The sequence below is a fragment of the Mytilus trossulus genome, chromosome 4, assembly GCF_036588685.1.
Source record: "Mytilus trossulus isolate FHL-02 chromosome 4, PNRI_Mtr1.1.1.hap1, whole genome shotgun sequence".
NCBI classification, from domain to species: Eukaryota; Metazoa; Mollusca; class Bivalvia; order Mytilida; family Mytilidae; genus Mytilus; species Mytilus trossulus.
Window position 1 is genome coordinate 46,295,848 of NC_086376.1, and position 19,865 is coordinate 46,315,712.

Genomic DNA, 19,865 nt, shown 5'->3' on the forward strand with positions numbered 1-19,865 from the left:
TCTATAGGCTTGTATGCAGATTTTAGCAGATTACCAAATAGAATAACCACAAACATGTAAGTTTTCCTTAATCCATGAAAATTGGTACCCACGAAAATAAATGAATCCACAGTATGTAAATCCATATAAACAAAGACCTACTGTTCTTTCATTAACTTTTTAGTCTGGATTTTATCTTGTATAACTTGTATTTGATGTTCTCGTTTATTCTCTATCTGATCGTGGACATATTCCATTTGATTTTTGTGTTGCTGTAAGATCTGATCTACAGCTGATGTCTTCACTGTACCATCTGTTAATTTCTTTTCAAGTTGGTCCTACAAGTAGAATTATTTACATATGTATTTCATGTTACTAATGTTTAATACTAAAAAGATGTGCTTGGTTAGAATTTAGTATTTGTAAAAATTCTTCAGAATTTAGGTTAAAAAACTGCACAACATGAGCCATCTACAGCATATATTAAATAGACCACTTTCCAGTTTGTACCATTTCTGCCAAAAACTTTGCTGTTGGTGAACATCATTTGTACTTTTAGGGGCATCATCGCTTCCTTCCCATGCCGTGTTTAGCAAGCCTTGAAAAATATGATTCTATATTGCACTTATTATATTGAATATTAAATTTTTATCATTGCTGTCATTAGAGAATTGTGATTAAGTACCTTTATTTCTTGTTTATCTTGCATTACAACAATCAGAATAAAGCTTGATGAACTTAAATAGTGCACAGATCCAGGGTCCCTTCTATTTGGTAAATGTTGTCACAAAAGCACACATAATGGACGAACTTTTCACGTAAGGACATAACTTGATTAGTGGTCTATTGTCTTATTCTTTTATTTTGAGTAATTAATCTTAGGATAGAAATGTAGACTTGTATATTCAAATATTTTGATCCCATACCTGTAAGCTCTGTAGCTGTGTGTCTTGTTTTGTTAACAAAGCTTGTCTTCTGGCTGCTCCAATCTGTAAAATACAACACATTTACACTATAATCATTGTGTTGTTTATTTAGAAACAGACATCCATTATATTCTATGAGGGATACTATCTACCAAGGTTCATGCAATAATCATTTAATTGTATTGGCAGCCCTTGAAAAACTGTAAAAAAACCCATATCAATGAGGCCGTAGATAATGTTATCTATATTTGCAATACGACATAAGGACAGAATATTGCAAGCTGACTTTTCTTAACGTTCTGTTGGATATATTATGTTGCTATAAAATAAAATGTCTTTCTGCATAAATTAAGTGTTGACAGTTCATCTTTGACAGTTTCTGTTAAAATCTATTTGCAATTTTTTAGACTTGAACCAATTAACCTTACCCATAAATAAAGGCACTATTAAATTGATGTGAAAGAATGGAGCAAACTGAATTATTGACATGCTTAAACTATTTTACAATAACGTATTTAGATGTTTGAATCATGAATTTAAATAATTTTACTTATAGGTCTATATGTATAAAAAAATGGCTTATAACACATTTAAGCATCGTTTGATTAAGTTTCCCTGTTGCAATGATTTTCTGTGTGACAAGCGTGTATTTTCCAGTAAAATGCTTATATTCTGATGTCAGCATTCTATGATGTCCGACGGCTTTTTCATAAAAAAAACATATGAAATGGGAGTATGATAGGAACATCCCAAACAATATATTCATATTTTACCATGGGTGTGTACTCAAAGCCTTTGAAGGACGTCATAAATAATAATCATGGTAATGTTTATCAATATATCTAATGCAAATGGTAATCAACACACCTCTAATCTACCAATCAGAACTCCTAATTCCTTCTCTTGCTCCACTAAAAGAGCCTCTGTTTCAGAAGCCATTTTTCTTTTGAAATCAATCAAAGCTTGTTGTCTTTCCATTTCTATTTTTACCTCTTCAGCTGCAAGTTCAGCTTCCTATAATGGAAACATTACAATTAGTGGTTGCTGTTTCATTTAAAGTTTCCCATACATCTCATTTTATTCATTTAAGCAATATTAATCAAGTGTCTATTTTGAATTTACTAGAATATATTAACAGAATCTTACAGAAAAAAAAGAACAAATGTTCTACTTTCAATCCCCTAAAAACTGATTCTGAAAAGAGAATGCAAAAAGTTTTATTTTTCATATTTGAATTGAATTTAGGTGTTTTAACGCCACTTTTAAGCACCGCATATAGGCTAAATTTGTGGTGGCCAGTTTTTATTTGTCGAAGAAGCCAAGTGGAAAACTGAAAATCCTAGTCAATTAAAATTGGAGTCAAGTGCACCTGGGGGTTCGAACTCACCTCAGTATTGACGGGCTAGTGATTACAGTAGTAACTACTTAAACCACTCGGCCATAGAGGCTCTAATTTTTTTTATATAAAAAATAAAAGATGTTACCAATAATCGTCAATGGTTATTATTCAATATCTTACCAGCTGTTTTGTAAGTTTGTCAAATTCATCTTTATTCATTTTTGATTTGCTCAAAAGTTCATCTTCACGTTTTTGTCTAATTTCTGCAATTTTTGTTCTTCTTTTTGCCAGTTTAGCTTCCATACTACAAATTAAATTTATAAACCAATATTCATAGGAAGAAAGAGTTGGAGAGTTATATGTCTAATGATTTTCAACTAGTCTTAATATATTTTAATCGTAACTGAAAACTAAGAGCTCATTTCAATTGTCCAATACAAGTAATATGTAATAACTTTGAATATCAAAAAGGTTATTTTTGTCCTGAAGAATTACTGACAGCATGACAGCAAGTTTGGTGCGTCTGTAAAAACACATATCTTTTATATTATTAATTGGTCATCTTCTCTTAAATTACTTATTTGAGATAACATACTCTTATAAATATAGGAAGATGTGGTGTGAGTGCCAATGAGACAACTCTCCATCCAAGTAACAATTTAAAAAGTAAACCATTATAGGTTAGAGTACGGCCTTCAACACGGAGCCTTGGCTCACACCGAACAACAAGCTATAAAGGGCCCCAAAATTACTAATGTAAAACCATTCAAACGGGAAAACCAACGGTCTAATCTATATAAACAAAACGAGAAACGAGAAACACGTATATATTTCATAAACAAACGACAACTACTGTACATCAGATTCCTGACTTAGGACAGGTGCAAACATTTGCAGCGGGATTAAACGTTTTAATGGATCCAAACCTTCTCCCTTTTTCTTATCACTATTTTCTTAAATTTTGCTTTGATCTCTTTTTGGGTTAATTTTTAATATCATGTAACTCTACTAAGATAAAAAAAAATCTGTTCATGTTCTCACGAACACTATTAGGTAAAACAAATCTACATCAATGAAGTAACCAAGTAAAACAGTGATAAACAGATTATCAATGATTACCAAACTCTATGATAATTCTCAACTGCCATCTCATTGCAGGGTTGCCAGCCATCAATGACAATGCAGCCGAGAAACATCCTTTTGTTTGAAAACCAATTGATAATCTATAACTACAGAGTTATTTCTAACTTGTTGTTTAACATATTATGTAAATTTATCTAAGTTTTTACCTTTTTTCTTGTCTTAATTTTGACATCTGTAATTGGTTGTTTAAGACTTGCATGTTATGTCCATGTTCTTTCATAATCTTCTTCTTTGCCCTAAAATGTACAATATTTACAATGATCATCTCCATCATTTCCATCCTGTATACTTATATGGTTTGTAAATACCATTCAAAAGTTGTCATTTGTTAACCAGTAAAGAATACTTATACTGTAATCAACTAATTTTTGTGGATACTCTATTTCACGTTTTTTTTCTCACTTTCTAGGCCATTTCGCAGCTATTTAACTTTGTGATTTTCTAAATTACTTTGAAGTTGTTAGGCAAAAATGCAAGTTTTACTTAATATTCATGTTTTTTACAAAACTCAAAAGTCATGAAAAATAAGTTGGTTTTCAGATTTTTTTTCAAGTTACTAAGACATTTTCATATTAATGTGGATTGTAATGGGGTATCAAACGTGACAAAGCAAGATGAATGTTTCCTCAAAATAACAGCATTTATAAAAGAATATAATTTAAAACTAACTGTAGCAAGTAACTGAGTAATAGAAAAATGTTGCTAAAGTTTACAGGTTTGATTCTTGATGGAAATGGGCCTTCTCATCCTCAATAACATAATGAAGAGTTGTCTCATTGGCTATCATACAACATTTTCTTTTTTATATGTACACCTTATAATGATTCCATAGACCAAATATTTTTGTTTTTACCATTGACAAATCCTGAAAAAAAACTCTGGATTCATTTCTTTGATGTAATCAAATTTATAAGAAATTTCTACAGAAAAAAAACTATTGTCTATGATGATTCTACACAAAAACAATTTTACAGAAAGGTAACCATATTGGATTAAGAATGAAAACCAAGTAACAAATGTTAATATTAGGAATGTCCTTCTCAGATTTTCAACAACTTTCAATTTTTTTTTAAATCTAAGCTTTACATATTTTTTATTTCAACTTAACAAAATAACAAAATAATTGAAGACTTACTCTTCATTTAATTCCAGACTGCTATTTAACACCCTATTAACTGTTGTCAGTTGTTGTTCAGCAAGTGTTTCTTGTTCTTGGTTAGATTTCTCTTCATCATCTTCAAGTTGCTGAAAGAAAAGCAATAATTCTTCTTATAAAGTTATAAAAACAATTATTTAAGTAATTCTACAAAACCAAACAATATATATCAAATGATATGGTTTAAAATATTTTTGAACAATATCATTGCATTGTTGTCATGCACCCACCTGTATTGGTTATCAAAATCTATACAAAAATTGTTCAGAAATTTCATATTTGGCCAAGAGATTGAAGTTAACACTGATATAAAAAAATCTTCCATAAAACCATCTAAATAAATTCTGTCCAATTGTAAGAATAATTTATTACACTGCACTTGCTTCCTATTACAGCCTTTCAACTGTTTGTCAAGAGGAATTCAAACTGCAACTAGGTAAACCATTTTAGCAAATTGCTAATGTGATAAGACTAAGTTTCACCAATACAATTTTGCAATGGCTAACAATTTTCAAATAACTTTATAACAATGTTTCTTCTATTATATTTAAGAAATATTCTAAACAATTATGAAGTTACAGTGCTAATTTTTTTTTTAAATTTTGATTTTTTTTATCTGATCAGTTACAAAAAAGAGGTGTCATTTTATGGTGGCTTTCGTGATAACAGTAGTCAAAATGTAAGGCTAAACAGTGTCTGTTGACCTTACCATCATTTTTTGTTCCCATCTTGCTTGAAGCATAGCTTTCATTCTGTTTTGTTCCTGAAGTCTCGCATCTGCAAAATAACAATATAGACCTTTATTAAAATTATTAAAAAATATTCTACAAATGATATCAAAACCAGGACCTCCTACAACCAAGGCAAGCATGCTTTCACATGACCACCTATGCAGTACTGACACATAATTTGACAGAATTGTGTTCTTAAAAATCTATTACTTTTACACAATCAAACTGCTTGTAAACACTGAAAGTTCAAGATTGCTTAAATTTATCAATGGGATGTAAAATTAAATATTGCCTTGTGTAATTGATTCAACTAAAATTATGGACAAAGAAAGATAACTCCAACTTCTAAAGATGACTTGAAATCATTGATATTTTGGAACAGATATAAGATTCCTGCACCTTGCAAAAGTAATGTTATTTTCTTGACAAGTTTATATAACAAAATTTTGTTACTTTTCTGAGCATAAGTTTCATTGATTAATTTCTAGAAATGTTCAAGAATAGGATGCATAGAATGATATGATCAATGTACTATATGTTGTGTGATTTTAGTGATTAACCTTAGAAGATTTAGTTATCCAGTCAGTACCATAGGGTTTTTAAAATTGCATTTCATGCATCTTTACCCATTAAAACATACTTGTTGTTCTGTGTGAGCCTAGGCTCCGTGTTGATGGCCATACATTGACCTATAATGGTTTACTTATTTTTAAATTGTCATTTGGATGGAGAGTTGTCTCATTGGCACTCACACCACATCTTCCTATATCTATACACATTATCAATTTCTTTGCTTATATAAAACATTCTTTTAAAGTGATTATAAACTAACCTTCAAGTTGTAGCATTCTTTGTTTATGTGCTTTGATCATTCTGTTAACGTCTGCTGGATCAGCTGATGACACAGAACCAATAGCTTTGTTCATTCTTTCTCCTCTCTCTTCTATTGATTGCACTTTATCCCGATTTATTCTCTAAAATTGTGTGCCATGTTTTTAGACTTCATTTTGGATATAAAATACTTAACAATGAGAATTGGGGTTATCTCTCTTACCATGGTTAGTAATATGTCTAATATAAATCATATAGCTCATTTAATCTTTTTTCTTTGGAAATAGTTTGAAACATTTCACAAATATGACATTTATTCTTCATTTGTCCCATCAAAGTATTTAGTCCTTGCCTGTATTATTGACCTTACAAATTCTTATACTATATTGTAGTTTAGAACATACATCATGTTTTATTACACTGTCAGATCATAAAGGCTTCATAAAAATATAGTTTACAAACTGTGTATTCATTTATTTTCGTGGATACCAATTTTCTTACTTTGAGGAAAACTTGCATAGTCGTGAATATCTAATTTCGTAGCTTTGGCAAAGTCTGCAACCATTCCTTTAGAAAATGTACCATTAGTTGAACATGTAAATTCATGGTTCTCCTGTACCCACGAAATTCAAGAAAATTGATATTCAACGAATATTAATGAATCCACGGTTGTTAATTTAAAAGACTTTTTGAAGGCTTTACAATACCTGTCTAATCTGATCCAGTTGTTGTAGTTCTGTCTGATCAAGTTCTGCTTCCGTTGATTCCAGTTCTGTTCTTTGTTCTTGTAGCAACTCATGGTAACTCTGAAAATATATCTAGTATTTTGTATGATGTTATTACCTAATTTCAAGTATTGAATAAAATGTTTTTACCTAATTTTTAAATCTATGAGTTTGACTGTCCCTCTGGTATCTTTCGTCCCTCTTTTCTAGTATTGAGTATGATGTTTTCACTTAATTCTTTTTACAATAAATACTCTTTTTTAATTTTTAGACTCTTTAGACTTCAAATAATATAATCAGAATTCATAATAGGAGCAAGAACAATCATATCATCATTCATGTATTATATGAATTAAATATTTAAAAGAAGAAAAACAGTTTAATATAACCCCACTGAGTTCCAAGTTCAACTACCATCATGTTCTAAGATGGCCATCTTTGATTTAAAATCAGAAATAAAATATTTGAATTACATACAACCCTAATGTCATCATCATTCTAATATTTAGTCAATAATTTAAACAGTTTCCAAGTTCCAACAATGTGTATGTTCAAATAAGTTCCTATCAGTATCATAAACATAGTCTTGATATACAGCATATTTTCATTCACAATTTAAAACCACTAGTCTGAGGACATGATGTTTGTGTGAATTTCCAGTATGTTCTTTTTTCGTAATTTTTGTTGTTGCGTGAATAAAGAAAATGCATATACATTTATTTGTTTGCCATTTAAAGACAAGCTCCTGTGTACCAGAATTGACTTCCTACTAACTCAATGTTTTGACATATTTTAAAGTTCTATATTATCTACACAGACATGATAACCTTGAGTTATTGTTCTTTACTTTAATAGAAACCAGAGACTTCAATTAGTTTAGATTTGAAAAGAGATGAAATAGTATGAATATTGTGAATTTAATGGGAAGTTGATATTTGGGAAGAGAACTGAAGCCTATATATCAAACAAACATATGTCTACTAAATGACCACTTTTCAAAGTACATATTTTAAATGGATATCTTGATATGAATTGACCATCTTCCTGAACTCCCCTCCCCAAGTAAAACCTTTTATTAGAACTTTTAAGCTGAACTTATACTGTATATCAATATTGTGAGTAATTATTTCACCTACCTCTATAAAGGTATTTCACCTACCTCTATAAAGTTAGCAGTAATTATTTCACCTACCTCTATAAAGTTAGCAGTGTCTGTGGATTTGTCAGCTTTATGTAACAGGAGAGATTTTTCTTGTTCATGTTTCTCATTCAGCTGATGAATTCTCCTCAATCTTCTCTGTTCTAATTTACTTGCCAAATCTAACTGTTGTCTTTGTGAATCTAATAATAGAAATAAGATATAATTAAACATTATGGTTTCTAATTTTACAAGTAATATATGAGTAACTGCAATGTCTCAAAGATGATCATCATATTCAATGACAAAAATAACTAGAGGCTCTTTAGAGCCTGTGTCGCTCACCTTGGTCTATGTGCATATTAAACAAATTACACAGATGGATTCATGACAAAATTGACAAAAAATTACAAAATTTCTTTAAAAATTACCAATTGGGGGACAGCAACCCAACAACCAGTTGTCTAATTCATCTGAAAATTTCAGGGCAGATAGATATTAACTTGATAAATGATTAAACTGCTTGTCAGATTTGCTTAAATGCCTTGGTTTCAAAGTTATAAGCCAAAATCTACATTTTACCCCTATGTTCTATTTTCAGCCATGGCTGCCATCTTGGTTGGTTGGCCAGGTCACTGCACACATTTTTTAAACTTGATACGCTAATGATGATTGTGGCTAAGTTTGATCAAATTTGGCCCAGTAGTTTCAGAGGAGAAGACTTTTGTAAAAGTTAACAGACGACGATGGATGCAAAGTGATGAGAAAAGCTCACTTGGCACTTCGAGCCAGGGGAGCTAAAAATGAGATTGACAAATTATTAAATATGTTACATTCATAGTACATTTATCAAAGAAAAATATAAATATTTATAGATTATTGTTGATCATGCCTGATACTACACATTATAAACAAACTGTTAACACATAGATATACATGTCTCCCCTGTATAACTTCATCACTATTGCAGGTCAGGCAAAATATTAAATAAATGGCCTATGATTTATATTCTTTTGAATTTCCAACAATTAACTTCAAGTTTAAAGATCTTAGCTTTAATTTACTTTGATAAGGACACAATTATACTTTTACATCTAAAAAGCAAGAAATTGGGTGGCTTGAACATAAACCAGTATTATACGTTTTTTTTACCATCTAAATTTGAAAACTCCTGAACAAATAAGAATGCAAATAGATAATTCAGTTATTAATACCTTTATCATGCTGTCTATTTAATCGTTTAAGATCCATCATGTATTCATTCAGTATTTCTTTTTTCTGTTTCTCTGTTAAGCTTCCATCTATAACAAGTTTCTTCAATTCTTCCTCATAACTGTCAGCACTATTATTGCCTAACTCCTGTGCTTGTTTGTCTTGGATATTTCTGAAATCTATGATCTGTTTTCTCTTTGCCAATCTTTCTTCTAAAGCCTAGAAGATAACAATAGTAGTGAAAAATACAGACTCATTTTATTTAATTAAATTGTTAAAATTTCCAATACTTTTGTAGAATTTTTTTTGGACTTACTATTTTCTGTCAACTTTAACCCCAAAATTTTATGTTATATATCTTTAATTGTTCTATGATAATTTGATGAAGATCTAATTTTTTGTTACCAGAAGACATACATTTTGATATGAATATGTTGATCAACTTAAGAAAATGAGAATCACAAAGTTACACTGAAAAGTCTTGTATGTCTAAAATAAAGTCATTACCCTTTGTTGTCTCAGTCTTTCTTCACTTAATTTTTTCTCCAGTTTTCCCATATCTTTAAGTAAGCCTTCCATGACTGCCTCTATCTGTAATACATTGTCATAATAAACATTCAGTATGCTGTCTTCTCCAAATATATTTATAAAAACAGACACATAAAATGACATGATATTCAACAATTATTTTTTTTTATACATTTGACATATTTAAGTTGTTTGATTTACCATTTGTCAAATTTGATACTTAATGCAATCCAATTATAATAAATCTCCTCACTCGCTCATTTTTTATGTCACAGGTCTCTCGACCATCAAGGCTGGCAATCTTTACCCTTGATAAAAAAAAATTAACTACCGTATAGAGGGTTATTTTCGCAGGGTGTAAAGTTTCGCTTATTTTCGCGGATAGAACAAAATCACCCAAATAAATTCCGCCAATTTAAAAGTATACATGCAAAGTTAATGTTAAAAATGTTGAATCCGCCAAGATAATAACTGCCAAAATTTTTCGTATACCTTATTCAATGAAAATCGCAAAATTTTACACCCACGAAAATAACCCGCTTTACGGTATTTAGCAGCGACCAAGCATAAAAAAATGAGCGAGTGAGGAGATTTAATTTTAATTGATTGCACTTAATGTGTCTTGTTGAAGAAGATGTGATGACATTAAAGTAGTACCAAACACTTTGACTGATCTTAATTTGGCTCATTTAATTTTCCATAAAATTTTGACAAAAATATGAAAATTAAAAAAAACTTGAAACATACATTATATTGGAAAATTTTCATTACATATATAGCAGTTTGACAAATTAATTTTAGTCATCGAGAAGCTTAATAGAACCTGATTAAAATGTTCAACTAATTTTTACAGAGTTATCTCTCTGTGGTGTTAAGTACCACGTTAAAAAGTTGTTTACCCAAGATTTAATATAGTTAGAGAGCTCTAAATATAAAAATCTTTGAGGCATTGGATTTCTATTATTTTTGTTTACTTGTTTTATGTAACTTAAAATCAGTAAATACATCTGCAATTATTTGCTTTTTTAAATTTTACAGTTACAATGATGAATTCCCAATCTCAAATCAGATAATTTGACAGTACTAATTTTCCAATTTTATTTTGTGGATTCCATGAAAAGGATGACAGGGATTGATCTAAGACTTTGACAATTGTAGCCCACAGCTTAAAAATTTTGTAACTAACATATTTAGTCCTATACAAGAAAAGCAGAAATTTAAGTAGCCCACAGCAAATTTTAGGGTCATTGGCGAGTGGGACCCAGCTTATTTCAAACCCTGGATGAAATTTACATATTTTTGAATATTATCACAGTATTCTTCAACACAATCTTCTTCTTTAAAAAGAATTCCCCTATAAATTCATGAAAATATTTCTTTTTGCCACTGAAACCAATCACATTCATACATTTTACCATCTAAATGTGGCAGGCTAAAATATCTTTAAGAAGAATAAAAATTACCTCAGCTTCTGACAACTTTGTATGTCTTCTCAAGTCTTGTTTTATCTTCTCTCTTTCTTCATCTAAAATTTTATTCTAAAAGAGAAAAATAAATAAGTCTAAATATTATTCACAACTTTTAAAACACAAAAAAAATCTTTTGTACTTTGAAAAGAACTGTCAGTTACCTTTAAAAATAAGTTTTTAACAGCTTCTTTAATGGAAGATATATTTTTCTATACTAAAGAATATATCATTCAAAATATAGGTACTCTTTACTCCTAGGAAATACAGATATCATTCTAATATGACACTCTTTTTTAGCTTTGGAAACAAAGCAATGTTCTAATTCCAATAAAACATCCCCTGCACATGATTAACGTCACAATTGAAATTGCAACTTCAGATGAATTTTGAACATCGCCAGAGATCAAATAGACATTTGTGTTGGTGTCCCAAGGAAATTAAATAAAAACATTCCAAAAGTAAGTTTCAATGTGTTTGTTCTTTTTATTGTTACACTGTTGATTTTCTATAAATTTTTTTGTTCATCAAATCAAAAATGGCGACATTTCAAACGTGTATTATATGTCCGCTTAGAAGTACAAAAGTTCAAAATAGTCTTATTAGAATCAAAATAATTCTATCATGCCATGCTCTATTTTAACATTAGTAGGCATTATATTTGTCAACATTTAATACTTCACTTCACTATTAAGATATTGACAAATATAATGCCTACCCATGTTAAAATGAGCATAGAGCATGGCATGATAGAATTATTTCTTAAATAATCCAATAGTACTGGATCTAGAATTATATTTTATTAGTTTGATCTTTAATTTTGACTTATCTTGACAAAATAAAATAAACTTTAATTATGAGATTTTTTTATTTTGCTAATACATGCAGTACCATACTACTGAACCCAAGGGAATACACAAAGATTACCTCTTTTTGCTGGGAAGCCATGTCTATTTTTTCTAATTCATTGTCCAGAGTTTGTTGATCTTTACTGTGAACCACTCTAAGTTCCTGAGAAAAAAAAACATAGATAGATATTGTTATCTTTAAAGTACAACTTGGTACATATTCATGAAATACAATATACTACAATTTTAAATACATGCAGTCGATAAACATGAATATCTAATATCAACCACCCTTTAGAGGCTTATGATGCACTGTCATTTATCTAAAAGTATATGAATATGTTTTGTTTTTATAAAAAATAATCTATATCAGTAGCTTATATATATATATAGAATTGATATTGACACAAAATTTCGTGAAATATGAATGTGTTTCTTTCAAAAACAATTCTTGTAAAATGAAAATAACTATACATACTGCTTCAGTTTCAAGCTTATCATCCTCAATCATTTTCTTTTTATTTTGAATATCTTCCATTACAAAGTTGACAAGACGAGACAAAAGGGGATCATCTATTTTGGCCTTCTTAAGCTTCATCCTTAACATGGCTAGGAACATCTACAACATAACAAGTCAAATTTAAGTATAAGCATATTCAAGATATCAAATTAAAAAATGTTTTATTTAAATACTTCCTATTTATATTTTTTACTTTTTAGTTTCTTGTAAGATTTCGTTTTTCTCTGAATTGTTGTTTTGCCTGTTCAATTGAGTGATTAAATGTTACCCTCTATTCATACAGTTGCCTGTTAGGCAATTTCATTCAATAAAGAGGATATAGAGGAAACCACCAATATTTTCTTTAACATCATACTTTATTTGGCCTTTTTAACATATTTGCGTCACTGATGAGTCTTTTGTAGACAAAGAGCATGTCCGGTGCAAATACAAAATTTCAATCCTGGTTATCTAAGGTGAGATTATTCAAAAGTGACTTAACTTTGGTTTAGTGTAGGTTTTTTATTGGCCCAAGTAATTCTTTTGTTTGAAATATACATCTTTTGAATTACATTGAGTCTGTGTACTTTTAATTATACTTCTAACAAAACTCATAAATTCTTTATTTCAGCTGATTGTAACCAGTACAGGTACTATTTTCAGTACATTTTTTTTATTAAATACATATACTGAAAATGAGCTCAAGACAAGCTGAGTTAAAATTTACCAACAGAGCTTTTGAAACATATTCTGCTATCATATTACTCACTGATTCTTTTTCTTTGCCAAGGTCATTAGACAAATGATCGACTCTGTCTAAGTCTTGTTTAGCTATTTCTGATTCAGCCTCTTCACTATAAATAGAACAATATTGTTTCAATTATATTTCAAAATTTAATTTCATATCTTTCAGTTGCAGAAACTTAAAATTTTGTTATCTTAAAAATATATATGATAATGTAACATAAAAAGGAGAAAGGTTGAGATCTAAGAAAGAGTTTTACCCCTCCTCATTTTCATGTGCCTGTTCAAAATCGGGAACCAATGTCAGAAGTTGTTGCATGCTGGATGTCATATCCAAATGGCTTTAAATTCATTATTTGGAGAATTTGTTGTTTATGGAAAATCTTTGTTCCTGCAATTATTTAGTGATAAAATTAAAAACATATATAATTACACTGTGTTAGTAGTGACCCCTACTTTTATCAGGAACAATTAAAACCAAATTTGCAAGAAACCATATATTATAAAGAGGACAATATCAGAAAATGGAACCAACTTGGCAAGGCTCGGTGTTCAAGGCTGTACCTTGACCTATAATGGTTTACTTTTATAAATTGTTATTTGGATGGAGAGTTGTCTCATTGGCGCTCATACCACATCGTTCTATATCTCTTTTCTTTTGTATATAATGTTAATGGCATTACTATATATTAAAACATTGTCTGAATTAACAGTTTAGAAACCAGAGTAATCTCATGGTTACATGCTAACTCGAATAATTCAAGCCCTTTCCGTGTCCGATTTTCTCCCACACGTGGGCTTGAACTCCTTATGATCATTGGCCGTGTCGCTCTGCTCTCTGTGAGAGAGAGCCAATCGGCGGCGATCAGGATAATGAGTCTGCGCAACTGTCTTGTAATTGTCTTACCAAACACGTGTGTTCAATTAACACAAATCCGATAATAATTAATTAACATCAATTAACATCAATTAACATCAGTTAACATCTGGAACTCCTCCTTTCTTAGCTGCCAATTTAAATCAAAATTCCCATATTGCATAGCGGTGTGAATTTTCTGGTTGACGGTCTTGATCGAGGAAGACGTTCAGGCGTTAATGTAGCCTTCGTAGATCAGCGGAATATAACGACTGAATTATTCAGGTTAGGTTACATGCTCACAGCATCAAACATGTCAGGGACTCAGGGTGGTCATGGGTTTGTTCCCCTGTTCACACAGAGTAAGAGCTAAGAATTGATGTTATTCATTGATCCAAATTACTCTAAACCATCAGAAAAGGGGATAAAAAGTACTTGTATAGACTTTTTTTTTTAAAAAGTACTGATTTCTATGAGAACATTTAACACATGATTATGGAGTCATTTTCATTAGGTCCACTAAAATAACTGTGTTCTTCAATTACATAGAATATATCGGAATAAAGATAAAAAAAAAAGAGTGCTTAGACTTAAGATCACTCAAATTGTGTTGCTGTCTTTGTCTTAACAGTTGTAAACTCTTCTTTTTTATTTTGTTTTATTTCTATACTAAAAAGTCATGGAATAAATTTTCAGAAAATTTACAATCCTCACAAACCAGCTCGATACAAAAGAAGGTCTATTTTATAATAAATAAATTAGTTAGATCTTATTTTTTTTTTAAATATTTTATAAGTATTATGTCAAACTGTTTGATATTAAGGGTCATCAATTTTATTTTATTTTTCTTTCCTGAAATTAATAATCTTAATATAGAACATGAATTAGATAAACTAAAATAGCACCATATTAACCATATGATGACAACAATAGGTGAATGGCCACTACAAAAAAAAACTTTATTAATTTAAAAAAAATATTTGTTTAAATCATTGATATATCTAACTGCAAAAATCACGATCACATAAACAATGTTCTCAATGATTGGCTGTCACATGAAGGGAAATAAACTTTTTTTATAAAATAAACAATACATGTTTACTTGAAATGGCTGAAGAGGATTAAATTGTGTTATCAAATAAAGAATTAATTAAAAAGAATTAGGATTTTAATAAGATTGCCTTGAAATGGTATTAAAATTCTAATAATGTACTTTAGCAAGAGAATTTAACAAAGTATCACGTGACAACACAGCATGTAAAAGGAATTATAATCTATTAATATAGCTTAATCGCAAGAAATTAAAAACATTTCTTTCAAAATAAAAACATTTTATAAAAACATTTCTTTCAAAATAAAAACATTTTATAAAAACATTTCTTTCAAAATAAAAACATTTTATAAAAATATTTTATATATATTATTATGTCTTCAGTCACCAAACAGAGATAAAAATTATGCAAATATTTGAAATTTATCATAAAAAGTATCTTTTTTAAATCTTTTTTTTGTGTGCTAGTTTAACAATCAACACCCCTGTAATATCGATGCATTTGTGTTTAACCAATCAGATAATGAAAATGAACCTCGTGAAAATTATGGCCAAATAAACAATAAAACTTTGGATGTTTCAACATCATGTGGTATCTATTTTTAAAAAATCACTCATACTTTTACTATGTAATATTTTTTTGAAAAATATCAATTTTACTTGAAATTATAGGACATTTTTAAGTGAGAACTCACTATTGTAGGTATTGGTCAAAGGTGCTATATATAGATATAGGAAGATGTGGTGTGAGTGTATATATATATTTACTCTATTTTATTGACTAGTAAATGATGGGTAAGGTCAGCTAACTGCATTTGTGGAGCTACAAAGTGAACAGAAAATTATCTTGGAAAAATCTGTATATCAAAGACATTTTACAATAAAATTGAGGCTACACTTTAATATTTATTTAAAGGAGAAGTTTACATTATTGGGCAGCTGTTTAAGATTTTGTTGAAATTTTGTTACCCTCTTCAACTTGCTGATCTGCATCTATATATGGAAAAAATATATATTATGTAGTTTCTATTTGACCGTACCTTGTAAACTTGACAAGAATACCGCCCATACCAGTTTGGAAAGATTTGTCAATTTTAACTTCTTTTCCTTTCTTTTCATGTTGATACTCATCATCTAACCCTAGTTTTCCCATCAGACCTTTTCCTTTTCCTTTCTTCTTTCCTGCACTTTTCTTTCTGCCTTTTCCATCAGATACAATCTGTATAGAGGAAATAATGTATTTTAACATTCAATCACTTTCCACAACAAATGAAAATAACACTAAAAAAATTTGTGCATAATTAAGGTGCAAGGAATATTTATAATGTGAAATATCTGTAACACCAATTTGTCAACAAATAATTAGTGGCCTTCAGCTGTTGTCTGCTCTATGGTTGGGTTGTTGTCTCTTTGACACATTCCCCATTTCCATTCTCAATTTTACTATAAATTCAGAAATAAATGTGTGCATTTAACATCACTGGCAAAAAGTATATAATCTTCAAAATGAGATTCCAAAAATACTATGATGGAATAAAATTGAGAATAGAAATGGGGAATGTGTCAAAGAGACAACAACCTGACCATAGAACAGACAACAGCAGAAGGTCACCAACAGGTCTTTAATGCAGCAAGAAATTCCCGCACACGGAGACATCCTTCAACTGGCCCTTAACAAATATATATACTAGTTCAATGATAAAGAACGCCACTTCTGAAATTATGACTGTGAGTCTGTATTATTGTGAACCTGATACTGTTACATTTTTTGCATCAATAAGAGCATCATGATCACTAGCTGCATTTCAAAATTTGCAGTTCTCAGTCTCTGAAAGGGACATAACATTTACTAGATTTATAAATTAAATTTCGAATAATGTGAAACTATCTTTACGTTTAGGGAAATTAAGCTTCTAGTCCTACCATAAATTGTGAACATACATTTAATTTTTAATTCAAGAAAAACACGTACTGGTTGTAATTTTGAATTGCTTCAAGTTGCGTGTTTTTTTTTTATATAATTGGGCATGTCATTGTAAAGGAAAATATTGTAATTTAGATGCTGCAAACAAAACAAAGATATATGACAAGTGAAGGTATTACATTTGTGTCATGAATTAATGCAATTTCTATATTGCATAATTTCCAGTTTTTTTTCACATGTGTAAAACCAGGTGAGTATATGATGTCTTTTTGACAAAAGAATATTTATTTTTTCTTTAATACTGGGGAGCGCTGTAAATATAAAAAAGAAGATGTGGTCTGATTGCCAATGAGACAACTCTCCACAAGACACCAAAATGACACATATATTAACAACTATAGGTTACCATACAGCCTTCAGCAATAAGAAAAGCCCATACCACATAGTCAGCTTTAAAAGGCCCCAAATGTGTTAATTCCAAATGTGTTAATTCCTTTCATGTCTTTCAACATGCTGCAGTGAATAAAAAGGTTTTGAAAACAGTCATTTTAGTTCTGTTCACTGTGGAATCATTTATTGTTGTCTGTACCAATTTTGTGGATTAAGGCAAATACTGTTTTTGTGTAAATATTTAATTTAATGGATTTGCCTACATCTGCATTAAAACCATTGGAAAATTTGTTCTATGTTGGATATTCTTATTTGTGGTTCATGTAATGGATAAAAATCTGTATCACACAAATATGAATAAATAAATGATACAATCGTGGTGTAGTGGTTAGTGCATCAGACTACTAACACAAAGGTTGCTGGTTCGATTCTCGTTTGGGATGAAAATTTCAGGAAATCAATTTTCCGGCTCTCCCTCGACACCATTTGCGAGTATGGTCTTGAGGAAACGATGATAGTCCGTCGGAAGGGGATGAAAAATGGCTGACCCATGTTAAGAGAGAGACATATCTCTTGCACGTTGAAGACACCCTAGTAGATTTCGCAAAAGAGTAGACTAATGCCGCTACAAGGCAGAACTCGCACCCGCAAAGTGGAAAGGGATTAATATAAGTTGCAAAACTTGTTTCCCAATCAACTATAAATAAATATGTTTAAACTAAATGGTACAACCTGAGCTATTAGTTAAATCTCACCGTAACAGTGTCATCATCATCATAGTCATCTATAATTTTGACTGTCTCTCCTCTACTTCTTTCCTTTCTTCTGTCTTCTTCTATTTCTTCTTGGTCTTGTTGCTATTAAAATAAAAATCTGCATTTATCAAAAAGTGTTATTGACTTAGTAACTGTTATGTTAAAGTAATATATGACAATGAAAGATTTATGAATGATAACTCTTTTTTAAACTATTAACAAGTCAAGGGGTACAATCAAAATCACGTGATGGATATACACACGTACACCGGAAGTAACAGTCGAGCAGACCGCTTGAAAGGTAAGTAGTCGTATTTACTTGTTTATATCAATAACATTTGATAAATAAGGTAGTGCACCGAATGTCGGATACTATCTAATTTTGAAATACACAATTATCCTTGCTGGAAAGCATGCAGTTAATGCTAACACTTCGACACAGTTATCCGTCAAAATTTGGAACTGTGTCGAAGTGTTTGCAATAACTGCACGCTTTCTAGCAAAAACAATTGTGTATTTTAAAACTACATACTATCCGACATTCTGTGTGCCAACTTATTAATCAAAATTTAATTGATATAAACATGAAAATGCAACTACTAACCTTTCAAGCGGCGAGTTCGAAGGTAACTTCCCGTGTGTGTATATCCAACACGTGATTTTAATTGTACCCCTTGCAAGTTAAGAGCAAATGTTTTCATTACTGTGAAAAATTACAATAGTAGAGGTTAAAAAAAATATGAACTTAAATTACTTAGCTTTATCTGAAATTGCAACAAATTATTTAACATTTCAATCTCTTAATTTTATCGACAATCAAAAAAGTTTCAGAATTTACATAGATAAAAGAAGATGAGGTATAAGTGCCAATGAGACATATGTATAGTATTTTATGACTCATCAATATTACTTACATACTTATTTGATGCATTAAAGAGATTGGTAAGTCTTGTCAATAAAATAAAATAAAACAAGAATGTGTCCCCAGTACACAAATGCCCCACTCCCACTATCATTTTCTGTGTTCAGCGGACCATGAAATTGGAGTCAGAACTCTAGTTTGACATTAAAATTAGAAAGATCATATCATAAGGAACATGTATACTAAGTTTCAGGTTGATTGGACTTCAACTTCATCAAAACCTACCTCGACCAAAAACTTTATCCTGAAGTGGGACAGACGAATGAACGAACTGACAGACAGGCGAACGCACAGACCAGAAAACATAATGCCCCTCTTCTTTCATAGGTGGGGCATAACAAGTACTTAACATTATGACTTTTCTGTATTTTTAACAAATCTGAAAACATGGTCTAAACTCTAATTGTTTTCTTTATAACAATCAACATGTAAGACAAGGTCACCTGAGTAAATGGAAGATCTATGGAATAGCTTATTTTGGATTATAATACTTAAAATAAATAATCAAAACTGAAACAGATCAATTATCTTTTTTATATAAATGTGAAGTTATGTTACAGTTCAATGGGCTTTACTGACAGAAATTTGAAATAACATTTATTGGACCGATTCATTTTATTGCTCAGTATATAGATTTAATAAAATATTGTCCCTCTTTAAAAGTTTAAATTTTTTAAATTCCAATTGCTTGAAGTCCCTCGA

The 19,865-nt window shown here is 30.2% G+C and overlaps 1 protein-coding gene across 4 annotated transcripts in view; it reads right to left on the reverse strand.

Annotated features, from left to right (window-relative positions):
* The window catches only part of LOC134715382 (trichohyalin-like), a 33,930-nt gene that overhangs the window by 5,408 nt on the left and 8,657 nt on the right, over positions 1 to 19,865 (reverse strand). For all 4 annotated transcript variants that reach the window (XM_063577532.1, XM_063577530.1, XM_063577533.1 and 1 more), the window contains exons 3-20: positions 18,242 to 18,343; positions 16,213 to 16,391; positions 13,291 to 13,375; positions 12,501 to 12,641; positions 12,102 to 12,185; positions 11,172 to 11,246; positions 9,688 to 9,771; positions 9,183 to 9,399; positions 8,023 to 8,171; positions 6,813 to 6,911; positions 6,107 to 6,248; positions 5,253 to 5,320; positions 4,523 to 4,632; positions 3,534 to 3,623; positions 2,425 to 2,548; positions 1,773 to 1,919; positions 906 to 968; positions 142 to 317 (exon numbers count right to left, since the gene is read on the reverse strand). In XM_063577532.1, coding sequence (XP_063433602.1) covers positions 142 to 317; positions 906 to 968; positions 1,773 to 1,919; positions 2,425 to 2,548; positions 3,534 to 3,623; positions 4,523 to 4,632; positions 5,253 to 5,320; positions 6,107 to 6,248; positions 6,813 to 6,911; positions 8,023 to 8,171; positions 9,183 to 9,399; positions 9,688 to 9,771; positions 11,172 to 11,246; positions 12,102 to 12,185; positions 12,501 to 12,641; positions 13,291 to 13,375; positions 16,213 to 16,391; positions 18,242 to 18,343 — 2,135 coding nt within the window. The remainder of the gene's footprint in view (positions 1 to 141; positions 318 to 905; positions 969 to 1,772; positions 1,920 to 2,424; positions 2,549 to 3,533; positions 3,624 to 4,522; positions 4,633 to 5,252; positions 5,321 to 6,106; positions 6,249 to 6,812; positions 6,912 to 8,022; positions 8,172 to 9,182; positions 9,400 to 9,687; positions 9,772 to 11,171; positions 11,247 to 12,101; positions 12,186 to 12,500; positions 12,642 to 13,290; positions 13,376 to 16,212; positions 16,392 to 18,241; positions 18,344 to 19,865) is intronic.